This window comes from Musca vetustissima, unplaced genomic scaffold (assembly GCF_032173495.1).
Source record: "Musca vetustissima isolate MV318-11 ecotype Yass unplaced genomic scaffold, APGP_CSIRO_Mvet_v1 utg3682, whole genome shotgun sequence".
Classification (NCBI taxonomy): Eukaryota; Metazoa; Arthropoda; class Insecta; order Diptera; family Muscidae; genus Musca; species Musca vetustissima.
In genome coordinates this window covers 116,688-134,610 of record NW_026879861.1, presented here as the reverse complement: position 1 = coordinate 134,610, position 17,923 = coordinate 116,688, and the positions used below count along the sequence as shown (strand labels likewise).

General features: G+C 31.6%; 2 protein-coding genes across 2 annotated transcripts; one reads left to right on the top strand and one right to left on the bottom strand.

Moving 5' to 3' along the window:
* Positions 1 to 2,290: 2,290 nt before the first annotated feature.
* LOC133324979 (coatomer subunit zeta-1) lies at positions 2,291 to 7,414 on the bottom strand. Its single transcript, XM_061533804.1, has 4 exons — positions 7,377 to 7,414; positions 6,941 to 7,308; positions 3,055 to 3,145; positions 2,291 to 2,402 (listed from the first exon to the last, which is right to left on the bottom strand). Exons 1-4 carry the CDS (start codon positions 7,392 to 7,394, stop codon positions 2,355 to 2,357), a joined length of 525 nt encoding a protein of 174 aa, XP_061389788.1. The 5' UTR covers positions 7,395 to 7,414; the 3' UTR covers positions 2,291 to 2,354.
* Positions 7,415 to 7,901: 487 nt separating this feature from the next.
* On the top strand, positions 7,902 to 11,115 carry LOC133324983 (putative leucine-rich repeat-containing protein DDB_G0290503). The gene is made up of 4 exons (XM_061533807.1): positions 7,902 to 8,381; positions 8,465 to 9,289; positions 10,349 to 10,737; positions 10,941 to 11,115. Exons 1-4 carry the CDS (start codon positions 7,902 to 7,904, stop codon positions 11,113 to 11,115), a joined length of 1,869 nt encoding a protein of 622 aa, XP_061389791.1.
* The last annotated feature ends 6,808 nt before the right edge of the window (positions 11,116 to 17,923 follow it).

Below are 17,923 nucleotides of genomic sequence, written 5' to 3'. Positions count from 1 at the left end.
AGGATTGGAAGCATATACTGACGGAATGCTATTACTATGTTGAGATTAGAGATTTAGCAAATATGGGTACATCGAATGGAGTGGAGGAATGGGATTTCAGTAGGGCTTTTGAAGACGTTCGGACCTTTAGTTGTTTAAGTAGTTTTGCTCGTGAAGCATTTAGGAGAAGGACAGCACTTAGTAAAGGTGTGGTTGTTAGCGGATAGCGTGCTGACTGCTGATGTTTTGCATCGTGGGTGGTTCGCGGTCTTCCTGTTTCACGAGGTTCGCACCTCTTGTGGATGTCGTGAAGGCTGGCCGTGAGGGCAGTTTCGCTTAGTGTTTGTGTTGTGGTGTCCTTTGCCGCGGTCCTTTGGGCCCTTTGTGCAGTCCGTGAGGACAGCATGTTAATTGTTCGTGTTGAGTGTATGTGTGCTTGCTTTTGCTTGCTACTTGCGGTTTTTGCTGCTGCGTTTATTTTTGTGTTGGTATACCAGCCCGGACTTGCGTCAAACTGGGATAGGCTTTGGTCTCGAGCCTGGTCGGAGGTTAACCGTACCTCGGGTGCCACGTGCCCCTGGACATGTGGATCCAGCCTGACAGTGGGGGTTGTGGTTTCGCCACTCACCAAGGGGGAGAGTGTGCCTTCTGCATGCTCTTGGTACAGCACTTCGGTGCTGGTGGGCGTAATTCTACCTGTGGCCCAGCCACTGTGAGGTAGGCCAAACTTGTCAAGATACAGCATGTTTGACTGGTGCAAAGGATAATTAAATTATATACAGTATTTTTCGGTTAATTGCACATCAAAATTTGCACAAATTTTAGTTCAATTAACCGAGGAACCAATTATCCGAACCCGCTTAATTGAATAGTTTGTTCAATTACAGTAATCACGTATAATTTGAACTTCAATGTCAAATACAAATTACGCTTTTTCGCAGTTTTTCGTTAGCAATAAACATATGTTTTGAATTAGTAGAGGGTCCAACCTAGTCTTTTTCACAAATTATGTCAAATATGTATGCAAAAAAATTACAGATTATTTTTCAATTATTATAAAGCAATTAACCGGTGAAAAGTAAAAGGGAATTTATTTTTGCTGACATGAATTTTAAACCAATTAAGCGGGAAAATCAATTAACAGGGTTTAATTATCCGAGAAAATTTACATGTATTTTCCTATGAAATATTTTTTGCCCCACCATGTGGGGCAAAAATATATGAAAAATATATGAAATATATGAAAACCAATTAACCGTAGGTTCAATTAACCGAAAAATACTGTAGTTGGCGATTTCATGTAAAATTGATACATTTATTTCAAATTCATTTAATTCCGAGATGAAGTTTCTTCTATCCCAGGAAATGCTATCCAGTTGAGAGGCACTGCCTTCCAAATGGCATAATAATATTAACTAGTACTGCTGCCTTTAATGTTTGCCCTCTATCAAAAGTCGGCGACTTATAAGAGGCTGTAGGATATAGTCTTACAGATTCAATTTGTGTTTCCCAAAGCCACACCACCAAACTAGTTGTAAAAAATATATGTTCAAATTTGTAATTTTTTCAAATCTAGACTTTTTCGAACGATAAGTTTTTTATTACGTAAACCTAATCTGAGCCGAGCGACTATAAGACGTTCGGATAGAATTTCGATCGACCTAGAGAAAAAGACCATTAGTTTTTATTTCATTGCAGAATAGACGAAACACCTACGTTGTCTAAAAGTATTTAATGGTTATATCTGAAAACAATCTCATCTTAGCATGACGATATCCGTTTATCCGTTCTATAGTATTTTCCATATATACACTATCGGACTCTTAGTGATCATTTTCCATTTTTAACGTAATATATTTTCAGGATGGGCCACAAGGAATTCAAGTGGAGTAATTATTCTATCTACATCCTAACATTGTATATGTCACAACCTCGTCAAAAATATATAGTTTTTGTTTAGTAATATATAATCATGCATTCCACATACATATACCGTTGCGAATACACAACATAGTAAAAACAAAAAAAAAAGAAAAAAACAACAACAAATAAACTTATCATTTATACATTTGAGAATTTTGGCATTTCTCTTGGTTTTTATTAAAAGTTAATAGCTATAATCTATACATACATATTTACTTTAATATTACAAATTAAGAATATTTTTATATGGAGTTTATGTTTATTTTTTATTATTTGCTTTTGTAAAAAAATCGAATGTATTGATTGATGTCATTTAGGGTGAGCCAAATCAACTGAGTTGGATCACATAAAAAACAAAAGAAGAAGAAAAAATACACATAGTTTGTTTTTGGAACTTAAATACGAAACTGTAGAATTATGGTTTGCAAGGCTGTGATTAAATGTTGTTATCTTTACTTTAGTATGGACCATTTTAACTGTTCACGAGCTGACTGAAATACCTGGAAATATTTAAAGATGTACAAGATGTTAGCAAATGTTATTCAAATTGTTTATAACTATATAACCCAGAAATTGGAAGGGTGGTGTTAGTAAATTTTAGGTAAGGGCGGATATTAAAAAGGAAAATATTAATATTAAAAAACACAAAACTCCAAAGGAATAAATTAACAACAAATCATTAATTTTGTTCTTATTTACAACTAAATAATGCAATTTATATTTGTGACTTAATATCCGCTTCAAAACCAGGTTTTCAGTATTAGTAAATATGCAATTTATAATTAAATAAAATGTAATATATATATACACGCCTCTTTTTTGTCAATTTATTAACTAAGCAAATAATAATACATGAATGGAAAACAAAAAATAAAATAAAACAAAGTAAAATATATATTTATTAAATAATAATACTTTCCATTACAACAATACTACTACTTGCCAAAGAGCTAGAAATTATATTTTGTTTGGATTAAAAAATAAAAAATTATTTCTTACAAAAAGAAAATTAACATCTTTAATGATGAAATGATCAAGGTAAATAAATGTTATTGTATAATCTTGCACTGTACATAAATTATGTGAAATAATGTTTGTGTTTAGACTTTTCCAGTTATTCTACCAAAATAGTCCATTCAAGACGTTAGTTACCTGGGCCACTGTTTGTTCGGCAATGGGAATGTCATCGTTACGTAAATCGACACGTTTCACAACAGATGATGGATCAGCATCTAAAATTATTCTGCAGAAGAAAAAGTAAAAATAATTTAATATACAGTTTTTATGTAAGGTAATAAGATATGTTATATATTGATAAGAAATTTAATTCGAGGAAAAGGAATAAAATTATAAAATATTTAATATACCAGGACATGTAAAATCAACTGATAATTGATTGCGAAGATGGTTATTATACATCAGCAAGTCAAGCATATTCAATTATTTCAGATGAGAAAAACGCATACATTTGCTATAATCAGAAACAAACCTAATTTCCCAGCAGACATTTCCAGATGTATAATTAAGTGGCACTGGAATTTAACAGCTTGATTGCAGTCCCTTATTAGAAAATTTTTGGTAGGACTATATGAAGTTTCGGCTAATTTGAGATTCACAGGAGTACAAGGTGTTGTCGATACTGCGGTGTATATACCACATTGTCTCCAATACAGGATGCACTTTTGTTGTCGTTGTATAACTGAATTCTCTGAAATTTTCTACATTGGGTTCTTATTGGGTACAAATTACTCCACTAAAAATTATAAATATAGGTCCAGTTTTTCTGGTTGTCCTGATCGTGGGTTCTGATCGTATTTTTCGACCGAATTGATTGTAATTTAGTACGTCGAGTTATTAGGTAGCAAGTCTCTCCACTATAAATTATACATATTGGTCAATTTTTCTGGTAGCCCCCATATAAGGGTACCCCCAATTTTCGGTATTTTGAGGTTCTTGAACCAAATTCTTTTTATACCCTTCACCACACTGTGGTACAGGGTATTATGTCTTTGTTCAAATGTTTGTAACAGGCAAAAGGAAACGTGATAGACACATGGTTCATTTTGAGAATATGCATAGAATCACTTTTTGAGTCGATTTAAGCACGAAATTTGGCACAGCGTAACAAATTATATCTAGAATGATGTGTGTTAAGTTTCCTGAAAATCGGTTCGGATTTAGATATAGCTCCCATCTATATTTTCGTACGATTTAATGTAAATGGTGCACCAAGGTCCCTTAATATCTTTCGGTTTGCACTAAATTTGGCACAGCGTAACGAATTAGGTCTAGATGTGTGTTAAGTTTCCTGAAATCGGTTCAGATTTAGATATAGCTTCTATATCTGACCAAATGAACAGTTTAGTATCGGTTGCAGAATGACGTGTTTATGGTTCCAATTTCATTTTACTGGTCCTTTAAAAATGCGACGTCTGTTAGGATTCATCTGTTGAATATATTCAAAGTGGTGAAGGGTATCATATAGTAGGCCCGTCCGACTTTACTACTTTCCTTACTGGTTTTTAATTAGTCTGGTTCTGTTTCAAACTCCAGATTTAAAACAAGTAAAAAAGGTCGTAAAGTTCGGTCGGGTCCTCCAACACGTGATGTGCATTCAAAATTCCTTAATGGAGATTTTGTCATCGTATTATGTTATTGCAGGTTGTTCATGCGAAAAAAATCGTGTTCCAAATTACAGACACATACAGACACATGTAAAACATAAACAGGACTTTTTAATTTATTATATACAAATTTAGACCTATAGATAGCCTTCCACAACACTTTATACCAAATTACAGCAACATCGGTTGGAAAGCGACAATGGGATGGAATGGTTCTTTCCGTTCTATCGGAAAACATGCACAAACCTCCCAAAATGCCGAATAATTGATGTATTACTATATGGGGGGCTACACGGAACATAGGCTATAAAATATTTGACTCCCCATGGGAACATAAAAAGACGAAATATGATCCAATTTGCTTACAAACTTACTCAAAATCCACAAAATACCGAATAATCGGGTTACCGTTATATGGGGGATGCCCGGAAACATGGTTCATTGTACATAACTTTTGGTAGGCAAATCTTTTAATCAATCAGAATCTAAAATATCAAATTGCTACCGAATTGGATGAAAAACGTGCTCAAACTCCCCAAAATATCGATCTTAAGGGGGTAGCGTTATATGAAGGCTTCCTAAAATGTGGACCAATATTGCTACATTTTAGTACGAAGATTTAATACCATACCACAATTCAAAATAACAAATTACAACCAATAATTTAAACAAGTGTCCCCGAAACCACAAAATATCGAATATTGAGTGTGCCATTATATGATAGCTACTCCGAAACATATGTAAATATTGATAATTTTTCGTAGGCAGATCGGATATCCAACGTTGATGCAAAATACCAAATCATAGTTGATTTGGTTGAAAAACGTGCCTAAAACATCCAAAATAACGAATATCGGAGGTACCGTTAAATGGGTACAGTAAAGAGTGGACCAATATTGATCATTTTCGGCATTAAGATTTGATACCCAATCAGAACCAACTGTAGCAAATTATATTCAATTCGGTTGAAAAAACGTGTCAAAAATCCCAATAACACTGAATATTTTGGTGTAACTTTATATGGCCCTATACCAAAAAAAAAAAAAAAAAAAATGGACCGACGTATCCCATTTGCAATACCAACTATTCCAGAAGTAATAGCAATACCAGTGCAAAATTCCAAAAGGTATATCTCAAATATTGCGATCTCTTTGGTGATTTCAACAGACAGACGGACACACATATACCGACATAGAATTTTATTCTGATCAAGATTATGTACGTTAAGGTGAGGGAGAAGGTGTTGCAAGCAGAGTACCAAATTTCCACCTTAAGGTGGAGGGTATAAAAATAGAAGACCCCTGCATGTTGAATCCGTAATGAAGGGGAAGTGTAGCGTATCATGTAGACCATTACACATGCAGGGCAGATGTAATCAATTCGAGTCCGATCCTGATCTCAGTTGGCCCATAACTTCGGTACCTCACCTTCTGATTCTATGTGGTTTATCTGAGTTATATTCTCAAGACAGAATTTTGTATAATCCATAGCTAGTACATACTATTACCACCGACTGGACTATGGCTTTTCTAATTGTACTTTTTAATTCACTACGTTAAGGATGATTCAGTCGTCTCAATTCATATTGGGCATGGATTGCTGACAACGTGCAGAATGTTTCTCCAATATTGTGTACCCTTCTATTTGTCGATAAAACACTTTGTGCCAATGCATATACCTTAGATAAATCCTCATGAATTGGGTTAAAAAGTTAGAATGTAAATGCCGTTTAACGAGCAGAAGAAACTTCGACAACGCTCTGGAACGGCCCGATGAAATCTCAATAACTCAGTACAACTATTGATAATTTATTTTATTGGGGCAAACTGAACGATTCCTTCAACAAATAGGTCTAGGATATACCACGAAATATGAGCCTAAATTTTTTTTAAGCTAAACCTGAATCTAAAAATTTTGCTTATAAAACCCGGGCGTGAATTATTTTCGTCAATAACAGTCACAAAAGTTTACTCTGAGTATATATAAAATTTAGGCCGCAGATCATTTTGATAAATTTTCCATAAGTAAACCTAAGTGGCAAGTCCAAAATTCTAGAGATATTGGCAGCAAGAAACTGTAATTGAATTACATTGCAGTGGGATGGACATATTCCCACGAAAATCAAGTATATTGCTTATTAAATTCAACATTCCATTAAGACTACAAGAAAATTAGAGTGGCTAATTAGACACCGTAATTTAATGATGCAAGAAAAAGTATGTCTTTTTACAATCCTCGGTTAAGAATTGACACAAAATGTAACATCTTACATACGATGCATGTTTAATTGCCTTATCTACATATGTGAAATGACAATCTCACACAATGGTATATGTTCTCACATTCAGTTATGAATTTCACAACATACCAAACATATGATACACTTCCCTGCTGTTTTTTATCGTTTCACTTACCCTCCATCACAGATTTCATCAAATGCCAACATAATGATTTCCAAATTATCCAATACCAAACGTTTCTCAACATTCTTCTTCAGTATCAAGCTGATGGAGTCATACAGGCAATTGAGCACCGACAATAGGATCAGTTCATTTTCATATGCATTACCCATTACATAGAAGAATAAGTCCACATTACTCTTGTAGACACACGTCAGACCATCCAACATGATGATTTCGGTATTGGAACGATGTGTCTTATTGAAGAGATTCTTTTCGAAGGCTTTCTGTTCTTTGACTGTGGACAAGATGTTTTTGTCATAGTATTTGGCAATGATACGATTGCCATCGTTGTCCATGATACACATGCCCTTGATAATGTCCTGAAAAACATTGTAGGTTTTATTTTTATTTAAATATATTAATTTTTTTTATAAAAATTGTAATTTACCATCATAAATCCGTCCATGGTGTTGATGTGTTTTTTCCTTATTCCGATTTTGACAGATGAACACGTCAAAGGTAGGGATCTACAAGTCGACTAATGGAATGGCTGATATGATGAGATTTGCTGTCAACATATATTGTTGGATATTACAGTAGATGTATTCCAGACCGTGCAAGGCTGTATTTACATTTATTATTCGTTGTGAGAATAGGAATTGATGTTGAATGTATATATTTATAATTTATTTGACATACTATGCAAATCTATACACCATGGTCTTTCTATACACTCATGCATGTTTTGGACTGTGAACTCACTCAGTACTGTACAAACTAAATATATAAAATGTTTTGATAAGTTAGTGGCAACGTAACGTAATTGTTGCTGACATTTACAGAAATTAACGAAGACAATTGAACAAACGTTACTTTTTCACATAGCATTTTAAATATATTTTAATAATTTCCAAATATATATTTCATAAAAAAACGTATAAATAAACGAATTCGATAAAACATCTATAAAAATATGGATATTATTATGACACACGATAAAGCCGTTTGTACCGAAGTGCCAATAAAAACCAGAAAACCCAATTACGAAAATGATTTGATGGAACGTTTGAAAAAATCTGCATCCACATCAATGGAGAAGAAAAAATCCGAAAGTAAAAAATTAAAAAAGAAACTAATACAAATAGAAGAACAAAATGAGTCTTTATCGAAAATGATCTATGAAAAGAATACGGAAATTGTTGAATTACGAAAATCGGTAAACTCTTTGAATGAAGTTCTCAATTCTGTGCCACTCGATGAGTTGCGTTGTAATTCATCTATTGCCAGTAGTAAATTGTTGGAATTAAATAAGAAAAATCGCCAATTGAGAGCAGAATTGGAAACGACAAAAAATCATTTAAATCGGAAGGATGTGCAAATACAAAGACTTGAAAAGAATTTGAAATTAGCCGAAGAAAAACATCAGCATGATAAAGAATGTTCAAAAAAGGGGGTAAGTAATTAATTCGTATCTTACATTTAATTGTTCGGTTCATATTTTAAAGAACATATTTGTAATATTTTTGTATCTTTTAGTCCACACCTCTGGACGAACTCCAAGCTAAACTCAGTTCCATGCAGCAGAAACTCTTTGAAACTCGCAACAAAAATGTTGAACTTAGTAATCAACTTAAATTGGCGCAGAAATGCTTACAACAGGAAATTGGCGAACATTACAATTTAAACACTTTGGCGGCACATGCCACAAATTCCAATTGGCGTGGCAGGGCACAACAAATTTTACATTTGCAACAAAAAGTGCAAGAGCTTAAGCAACGTCTTGAACAGCAGGAAGAAGAAAACTATGATTGCCACCCACCCGGTGATGTTTCGGAACAATTTTTAACCTCAATTAGCGGCAGTATTCTCTCTATGGATCGTCCTAATGTTCGTAAAACTGAGTTGCAACATCGTGCTAAAGTGGAAAATCTAGAAAAAGAAATCGCCGCACTAAAATCACAACTCGATGAGGCGCAAAATAAAATTCTAGCCCTTAAAGTGCGCAATAAAACACTTAACGATGAAATTTCGAAGCATAAAATGAAAACAAATAATTTGGAGGAGCAGAGCGATTTCAATAGCATAAATCTGGCTACAATGAATGATAAATTGAATCAACAAAAATTACAATATGAAAAGAAAATTGCCGATATGGCGGACAATTCGAAAAAGTTGGCAAACGAAAATGATGACTTGAAATTGAATAACGATCACTTGCAAACAAAAATGGAAGAATTAGAACAACTCATTGTGAATAAAGAGGATCAGATAATGCAGCTGCAAGAAGTCATTAAGAAATTGGAAGCTGATTTAAAGGCTATTTGTGGAGGATTTTTATTTTCTTGTCGGGAATTGAGGAAGGTAAGAAATGCAATAAGTTCGTGGGGGTAGATTAATGGATTTGCAGCAGCTACGACTGTGGTCACTATACTTGAAGACCTTTGGTCCATTGCGTTCATTCAGAAAAATAGGAATAAAATGGGATGAGAAAAGGGATTGAGGTTTTTGATTGACTTTTTATGATATCTGTAGTCAATTTCATATCTTCCCAAATTTCACGCAGTATATTTTACAGATATTGCCGGATATAATAGTTAAAAGATGGGTTAATAGTTTCATTAACTGGATTATCATTCGGCTCTGATTCACCTTAGACAAGCATATAAACCGAACTAGAATTTATAGTCCGAATATTGTCATTGCGGACTCTTGACTAACTGACAGGTGTGAGAGTCCCAGAAAACTCTAGCAACTGTGACTTCTTTCTTTATAGAAAATCCTGTATGTGGTCACTATACTTGATGACCTTTGGCCCATTGCGTTCATTCTGAAAAATAGGAATAAAATGGGATGAGAAAAGGGGTTGAGGTTTTTGATTGACTTTTTGTGATATCTGTAGTCGATTTCATATCTTCTCAATTTGCTCGCAGTAAATTTTACAGATATTGCCGGATATAATAGTTAAAAGGTGGGTTAATAGTTTCATTAACTGGATTATCATTAGGCTCTGATTCACCTTAGACAAGCATATAAACCGCCCTAGAATTTATAGTCCGAATCCTGTCTTTAGGGACGCTTGACTAACTGACAAGTGCGAGAGTCCCAGAAAATTCTAGCAACTGTGACTTCTTTCATTATAGAACAGCCTGTATATATTGACCGAACTTCAGGAGGTAGTACAGACCAATGAATTAATTCCAATTTTTACAGATTTTGACAACTTTGTTTCAAGGGAAATTCTTTTTTACTGACAAGTAAACTTTAAAATGTTTGAATGATTTGGTATAACACCGATACTGCAGTATAACGTATTGAATGTAATCCAAGTAGTGTACTACTCGATCGTCTTTGATAATTACCTAAATAGGATTTTTATTAAAGAAGTATTATAATAAATATATTATTTTCCTTATTACGCAGGAAGAATTCATAACGATTTTGGATACATTGGAAGCCGAAAAGAATTCCCTAATGGAACACAATAAACGACTCAATGAACGCGTCGAAGGGGAACGTTTAAAAAATGAACATCTACACGATCAGAATGCAAAACAAAAGATACGCATCTCACGTCTAGAATCGAAAATTCGTGAAATGGAACGTGAAATCGATACGAATAATGAGAAAAAGAAACGTTCACAGCGTATTGCCGAATATGCATCTAGTTTATCGGCCATGGGTAGTAACACATCATTGATGTCATTTACATTTGAAAATAGTTCAATACTGAATGCACCAAATTGTAATAATTCTGATAATGGTGGTGGTGATATGGGCGAAGTGGCAAATGTAACCGAGTTAAGAAACCGGTATGTTGATTTATTAAATGATATAATGAAAATTTATAAATAAAGCTGTGTTAACATCAAACGATTTATTCCAAAGACTGTCGTTTATATAAAAAAGATACTCGATTGAAATTTTAATTTTCCATTTGATGTAAACATAGCATAAAAATATTCCAATACTATAATTTACTTTTAATATTTATATTAAATTTTATTTTTTTTAGTTTGGAATTGGCCAGTGAAAAAATCACAATATTGCGTGAAAAACTTGACCACATATCTGCTGAGAAGGATAACGATCTCAAGACCTTTGAGCATATTATAAACAATACCAAAAATATTATAATTGAAACGTTGTTGGCACAGCGAGCAAGTCTATCAAGTTTGGATATTAAGTGAAAACTAAATATTTTATTTCAATTTCATTCTACGAAATCACATATTGAAATTTTGTTTTTGGAAGTAATTTGAGTTTGTGCGAGGAAGGGACAAACTTTGATTACTACCAAAAATTTTAAATTTCTTTTATGAAAATTTCCAGTGTAGAATAACAATCTGCTTGTGTAAAATTCGAATCGAACAAATTCGAATGAGTTATTATCAAATGTTTGCTAATATACGAAACTCCACAGGTGTTTTGGTAATAACTCACTCGCTTTTTACGAATTGTACAAAAACATGTATGGAAATGCTGTTTTATAATATCGCTCTGTGAAACTTTTCCATGAAATTAATAAAGTAAAAAAATTAACAGTTTTAGGTAAATAAAAAGATAAGGAAATGTTTACAGATTATTTGTAGTGACAATAGACATGGGCACTAAGAAGTTTAATTCCTTAAGTAACTTTTCCAACAGGTCATATTCATAGCCAATTTTGTGATATAAAAATATTACTATGTGCAATCGATGGTGAAATCAAATACTCCATTTGAAACATTTTAAAGTCTTATTCTAGAAATTCGCTAGACAGAGATCTCGCTTGTGAAAAATGTTTCGTTTTCACGTTCTCGCCTTATTCTGAATGATGGGTGAGAGAAGCAAGAAATGCAAAATGCAGATTCGAATTTTCGAAAATGATGGCTAAAAAAAGATTTGTGTTGCTATATTGTAGATAATTTAAGGTGTAATGAGAGTAATTTAATTTTGTAATATTTTATTTATTGATTTTATTTTAAGTGATTATTTATACTCTTCCGAGTCGAGCTTGATGATCTAAGTTTTGCAACTCGAAAGAGTATAACTAATCACTTAAAATTACTTTCAAATGATCACTACCCTTACAAGGCAAAATTCAAATAACAAAAATGTATTGATTTTATTAATTATTACTTTTTATTGTTATTTAATGTTTATAACAACATAAATGTGAAATATCAATAATCCGCTGTAGAACTTCTATGTAATTAAAAGAAAATAAATTAAAGTTTGAAAATATGGCATGTGAAAAAGCTGTTTATTGTTTTGATTCAATTTGGTGCAACGACTACAACGGATTCAGTTCGTCTTCGTACGGCTCACAAGAGAGTTAATCACGCCTACGGGCTTAAAAAATTACAAAACGGCGCTGTGTTAAACATTCGCTTAACTTATCTACCACACTAAACGAAAAATAGTTTATCATTGAAGATCTGTTTTTATACAACAACCATCCAAAAACGATTCATATTTTTAGACGGTATCTACATATGGTGTATCCTGTACCTTCTATTTGAATAGAAAGTGTACTAGCTGGGGGAGGACCCGCCTTCAGTATTTTAAATAATAAAAAACTACAGCAGATTAGAAATAAAATAACATTTTTTTATGATGATAAAAACCGCAATGAATGAATTCAAAGTCTCAACGAATAAATCTGCGATTGAATTAAGTTAACACGCAGTTTATTATTTCATTGCATAATTGCGTACCTTTTAATTTGATTTCGATATTTTATGTCCACAAATACTTAAAATGGCCAATTATTTTATGACATGCTTCTCCTCCTTTATTTCGTCCTTCAAATCATGCACACTACTTTTAAAGAAAACAACATTTTGAGTAGCATTATTACTTTTCTTTGTCTTGTTTTAGATTAGGCGAGTTTACTTGCGGCAATTCTTATCGTTCTCTTTTGAAATCAAAAAAAAAAAAATTTTATTTGTTTCAAAAAATTTTTTTTTTATTTGTTTCAAATAGTTTTTTCACATTTAAATAAATATAAAATGTCAAAAAATACGGTACGAGCAATTTTTTTCCATTTCTATTCCCCTTGCCCCTCTCTCCTACAAACAAAGACTTGCCGCAAGTAAACTTGCCTAATCTAAAACAAGACTTTCATAATTGGTCTGTTCCCGTACTGCAAGAATCTACTCGATTTTACTATTTTCTTCGATATCATAAATGAAAAAAGTGTTATCGGAGTAAAAAATAGTAGATTCTTGCAGTACGGGAACAGACCAAATATTTATTTGAGGCAAATTTGACTATGTCGGTTTTCCATTATTTTCAATATTTTTTCTGGAGTGATAGATTCTCACACAGAATGTCTTTATTTCGCCTCCAAATTGCAACAAATTCGGCCTGAATATTCCTTTTCGCCTTTATACATTCCGTGGCAATATTCCAATGGCATTTTATTTGTTGTTTTTGAGTTAAAAATATGCATACAACCATTTATAATATTGAAAAACGTCAAAGAAAAGGTATTGTGTAGACATTTTTCATAAAAATATTTAATACTTATGTATATTTTTGTAGTCAGCTCCCTTTAAATTTATTAGCGAAAAATTTCGCACAACATTTCATGACATACTCCCACTCCCTGTAATACAGAATAACTATTTTTCACCATAGCGAATTCTTTCGCTTTCGAACTTGATTCAGAATAAGGGGATTGTGAAAATGCGAATACTTTTAAGGGAAGAGCGAGTAATTGCTGTCCAGAATGTATAAAAATACAGATTTACAATTCCAATTCTATGTCAAATGTATGCCAACCCATTTCCAAAGTTGTCAATGTTTCGCTGAATACATGGATGGAACATCGAACATTTGTTCATGAAATGTGGATGAATGCTCAACCCCTCAGTAACCATGCTTACGCATATATTTCTTTACGTTATTGTCACCATTAAAAATGCACATTCTTTTTGGATTACATTCTTTGTTTTATTTTTGTTTTCATTATCGTTTATTAAATAGTTTGTTATTTTTGTTATTATTCATATTTTTTTTTGTATTTGTCAATAAGTTTAGTAAGCAGTTTATTATTTATTTTTCGTATTTGTTTGCATAAATTCATTAATTGTGATTGCTTTAGTGTTTTTTATTTTTATTTATTTGTGTGTTTGTTTGCATTATCTATTTTAATTAATTATTTTTTTTTTTTTGATATTCAAAACAATTTGTCTTAAAGTTGTAAATAAAATATTTCACTTAGATTAACTTAAAACATTATTACACAAATTATTAAGAATAATATTAACATTCGATAACAGTTTTTAGAGTTTTTTATTTATGTTGTTTTTATTTATAATTTTTATTTATAATTTTAATATAAAGTGACGATAACAGAGGAGGCAAGAGAACCCCCGCTTATTGTATGCAATGTATTTTTTTTAAATATTTTTTTATGTGGATACGATATTGACTTTCAGAAATCACCAATTTCAAAAGGCATGGTAAATGTGAAGCTATGGTCGAAAATATAAATGTTTTTGAAAAAAAAAACAACAGTATTTATTAAAGAGTATTTAAAAATGTCAAATAAAAAACAAAAAGGTTTTGATCATGGCATAATTATGCAAGGTAGTCTCATAAATTTGCCTTTGACAGTATTCAGCTTTCAAAATTTGAATGAAAATATATTCCTTCGAAATGTACGCATATCGTGTGTTCAGTGGCAAAAATTGCTAAATCATTTACATTTATAAATATTTTGCAGGTCCCTGCCTCTAAAACTTAAAAATATGTAATGTAAAACCATTGTTAAATCTCAGGAGCACTGTTCAGCTTTAGAAAATATATTTTGTTTAATTTGTTGAAAATATGCCAATCGACATGCATTATTTTTCATATTATTTGAAATTGATATATGAGTTCCAAATTAAAATGGGTTGTCATCATCAAATTCTTCTGTAATTATGCCATGGTATTGATTTTATTTAACGATATCCCAAAATTCGAAAAAGTGCGAATTTGGTTTTGGTATTTTTTTTTTTTTTTTTTCAAAAAAACTATTTTCGGACATCTCTGATATATTTTTTAATTTAAATCGGATCAACAAAATTCAAGATTATCGAATTAATTCAAAATTACATTAATAAATTTAGAAATTATTCGTGTTCCATTTTGTATCCTTTTATTCCGATGGAGATTTTTTAATTTCTGTATAAGGTAAAACAAATTAAAAACTAATATTAGGTTTGATACCCACTTAAAATAGTTCAAAATTTACAGTGGCGATTTTTAATATTATTTAAATGATCAATATGTTAACCTCAATATTTTCTGGAAAAAAAAAAATAAAAGATAAATAATAAAACATATTAGAAAAAATATTTAAACAAAATAATTTATTGATTTTCCTTTCCACTTAATAAATCATTTACCTTTAGCATGGACAAATCTTGCTAAACTATGAAATACAAATTCCAAATAATAAAGTTTATTTTATATTTTCTCACCTTTTCTAAAGGGCTGTTCTCCCGACAATTTTAGCATTACCTTTAGCGTGTACAAAAACTGATGTGTATTATTGTATAATTGTTTTTTGTTTTATTGTAAGCAGTCTAAGTTTTATTTAACAGTCTATGATTTACCAATAATTGGGTGTAGGTTTTATTTTATTTCTAATTATGGTTATTATCCATATCCAATATGTTTAATGCTATTTGTATGTGTATGTATTCCAATTTAGCTAACTACAAAAGCTGTTTTCTTTTCATTGTTGTTGTCCCATTCTAAGAAAACATTTTATCAAAATTCTATTTTATTGTATTGTATAAATTGTATATTTTATTTATGGAGGCTATATGTATAATTTCGTAAAACCGAAGACCATTACAGACTCTCTTTTTTTGGAAAAGTCAAAAACTTTATTGTAAGAATCATTTAGGCTTAAATCAGTCCACCAATTGTTTTGTTGTTGTTCTTGTTATTAAGCAGTGCTTTACTTAATTTTTACTACTTATTTTAAAGTGGGGGCAAATGGGGCAGATTTGTTGTGATTTATATAAAATGTTTATGGATAGGTGTTTAAATAGTTAGTAGTATTATTTAGTCTGTTTTTATTTTTCTTCATGCTTTAAAATGCTTCATTATGGCTTGGCGTTTTTTTTAATTTTTGTTTTTAGATAATGGAACTGATATAAGTTGGACCGTTTTTCATAATAATCAAATTTTATTCATTTTGTTTCCAATAAAATCGCCAACTACCCACCTTTGTTTACATTTACAACTGTATCTTGAATTTTTTACAATTTCTTAATAATCGAAATAGTGGGTTCAATGAAATATATCCAATTTGCTAGAACCATATATTTAAATTTTAAAATAAATGACTTACCTTACAGTTTCATTTTTTACCTAGTTAGAACCAGAATTAATTCTTGCATACCCTTATACATCATTTAAAACAAAAATTAATAAACAACGAACAAGTATATTAATTACCTACTATTAGGGTGCACAATGTAAGTAATAAACATTTGGTCTGTTCCAGTAATTTTTTAATTGTAAATCTAGAAAAAGGGAAACATTTCAAAATTGCTCTCAGAGTACAAAATAATTTGAAATGTTCGGGAACGCAAATCTAGTAAATATGCCAAAATTAGATGGCAATACTTCAAAATCAACATAACAGCTAATCAGAAGTAGGCATTCCTGTTTACCATTTTTACTCGACCAAATTTCTCGAGTAAAAAGTTTTCAAAGAGAACGCCATTTTGTTTTGTGCTCTCTTAAATTTGAGTCAATGTTTTACCAGTTTTGTGGGTTGAGGAACGGTTTTCGAGTAAAAAGTTGCAAAACATGTAAAATGAGTAGATTCTTTTAGGTTCTGGAACGGAACTATTAATGGATATTTTCAAATTTAAAGTCACTTTGTAAACTTTGTTCCTGTTAATTTTTTTTTAATTTTCCAGATTTCATTTAAAAAATTTAAGATTACACGGTATTTGTAAAGATAAAGCATACAGTCATGTTCGCCTTCCAATAGAAATAATGACCACCGATGACTACAGAACCCAGATTTTCACGTCAAGGAGACCTACGAGCAATAGACATAAACCTCGGTCCATGGTATAAAAACAATTGGGCCGCTACTAGACAGTACCCACATAATGGTTATATTCGGGAGTATACGAAAAGTTGTTATATTGGAAAGCTTCCTTAATAAAGCTTCCTATGTAATGTGCAGCCTTATTCTGGACATCAATTCACAGTGAATTTATTCGCTCTTCCCTTTAAAGTCATTATCAACCAGACCTCGCAGGAATTTTTTTCGCATTTTTAATTTTCCCTTATTCTGAATAAGCTTTGAAAGCGAAAAAATTCTCTTTGGGAGATTACAGCGATGATGATATTTTGTGCGAACATTTTCGCTAATAAATTGAAAGGGAGCTGACTTAAAAAATAAAAGTATTAAAATTTTTTTTTATGAAAAATATCTCCACAATAGTTATTCTATGACTATTTTAAATATTATAAATGGTTGTATGCATATTTTTAACTCAAAACCAACACAACAACAAATAAAACAAAAAATAAAATGTCATTGGAAATCCTATTGATAACGATGCATGTTTTCCTTTTTATTGCAAAACATCGATCACTAAGCTCAACTTCGAAGAGAAATACCAATCAAAACAGTACATAACAGTGAAAACTTAAATAAAAGTTATAAAAAAACATTGAAAAAAAAAACACTAAAAAATATGGTTTCCTTTGAATGTATCGTCTGCATGATATGAAGGACGAAATCAAGAAGGGGGAGGAGGAGCATATCATAAATTAATTGGCCACTTTAAGAATTTGGGGAGATTAAATATGAAAATTGAATAAAAAGAATTATGTAGAGAAGTAATAAACTGCGAATTAATTGCTGATTTCTTCTCGTTCCCGTTTCGTTCAATGCGGTTTTTGCCATCATCAACAAAATGTTCTTTTATTTGTAATCTTGTTGTAGTCGATGCGCCAAATTGCATCAAACAAGAAACAGATGTTTCA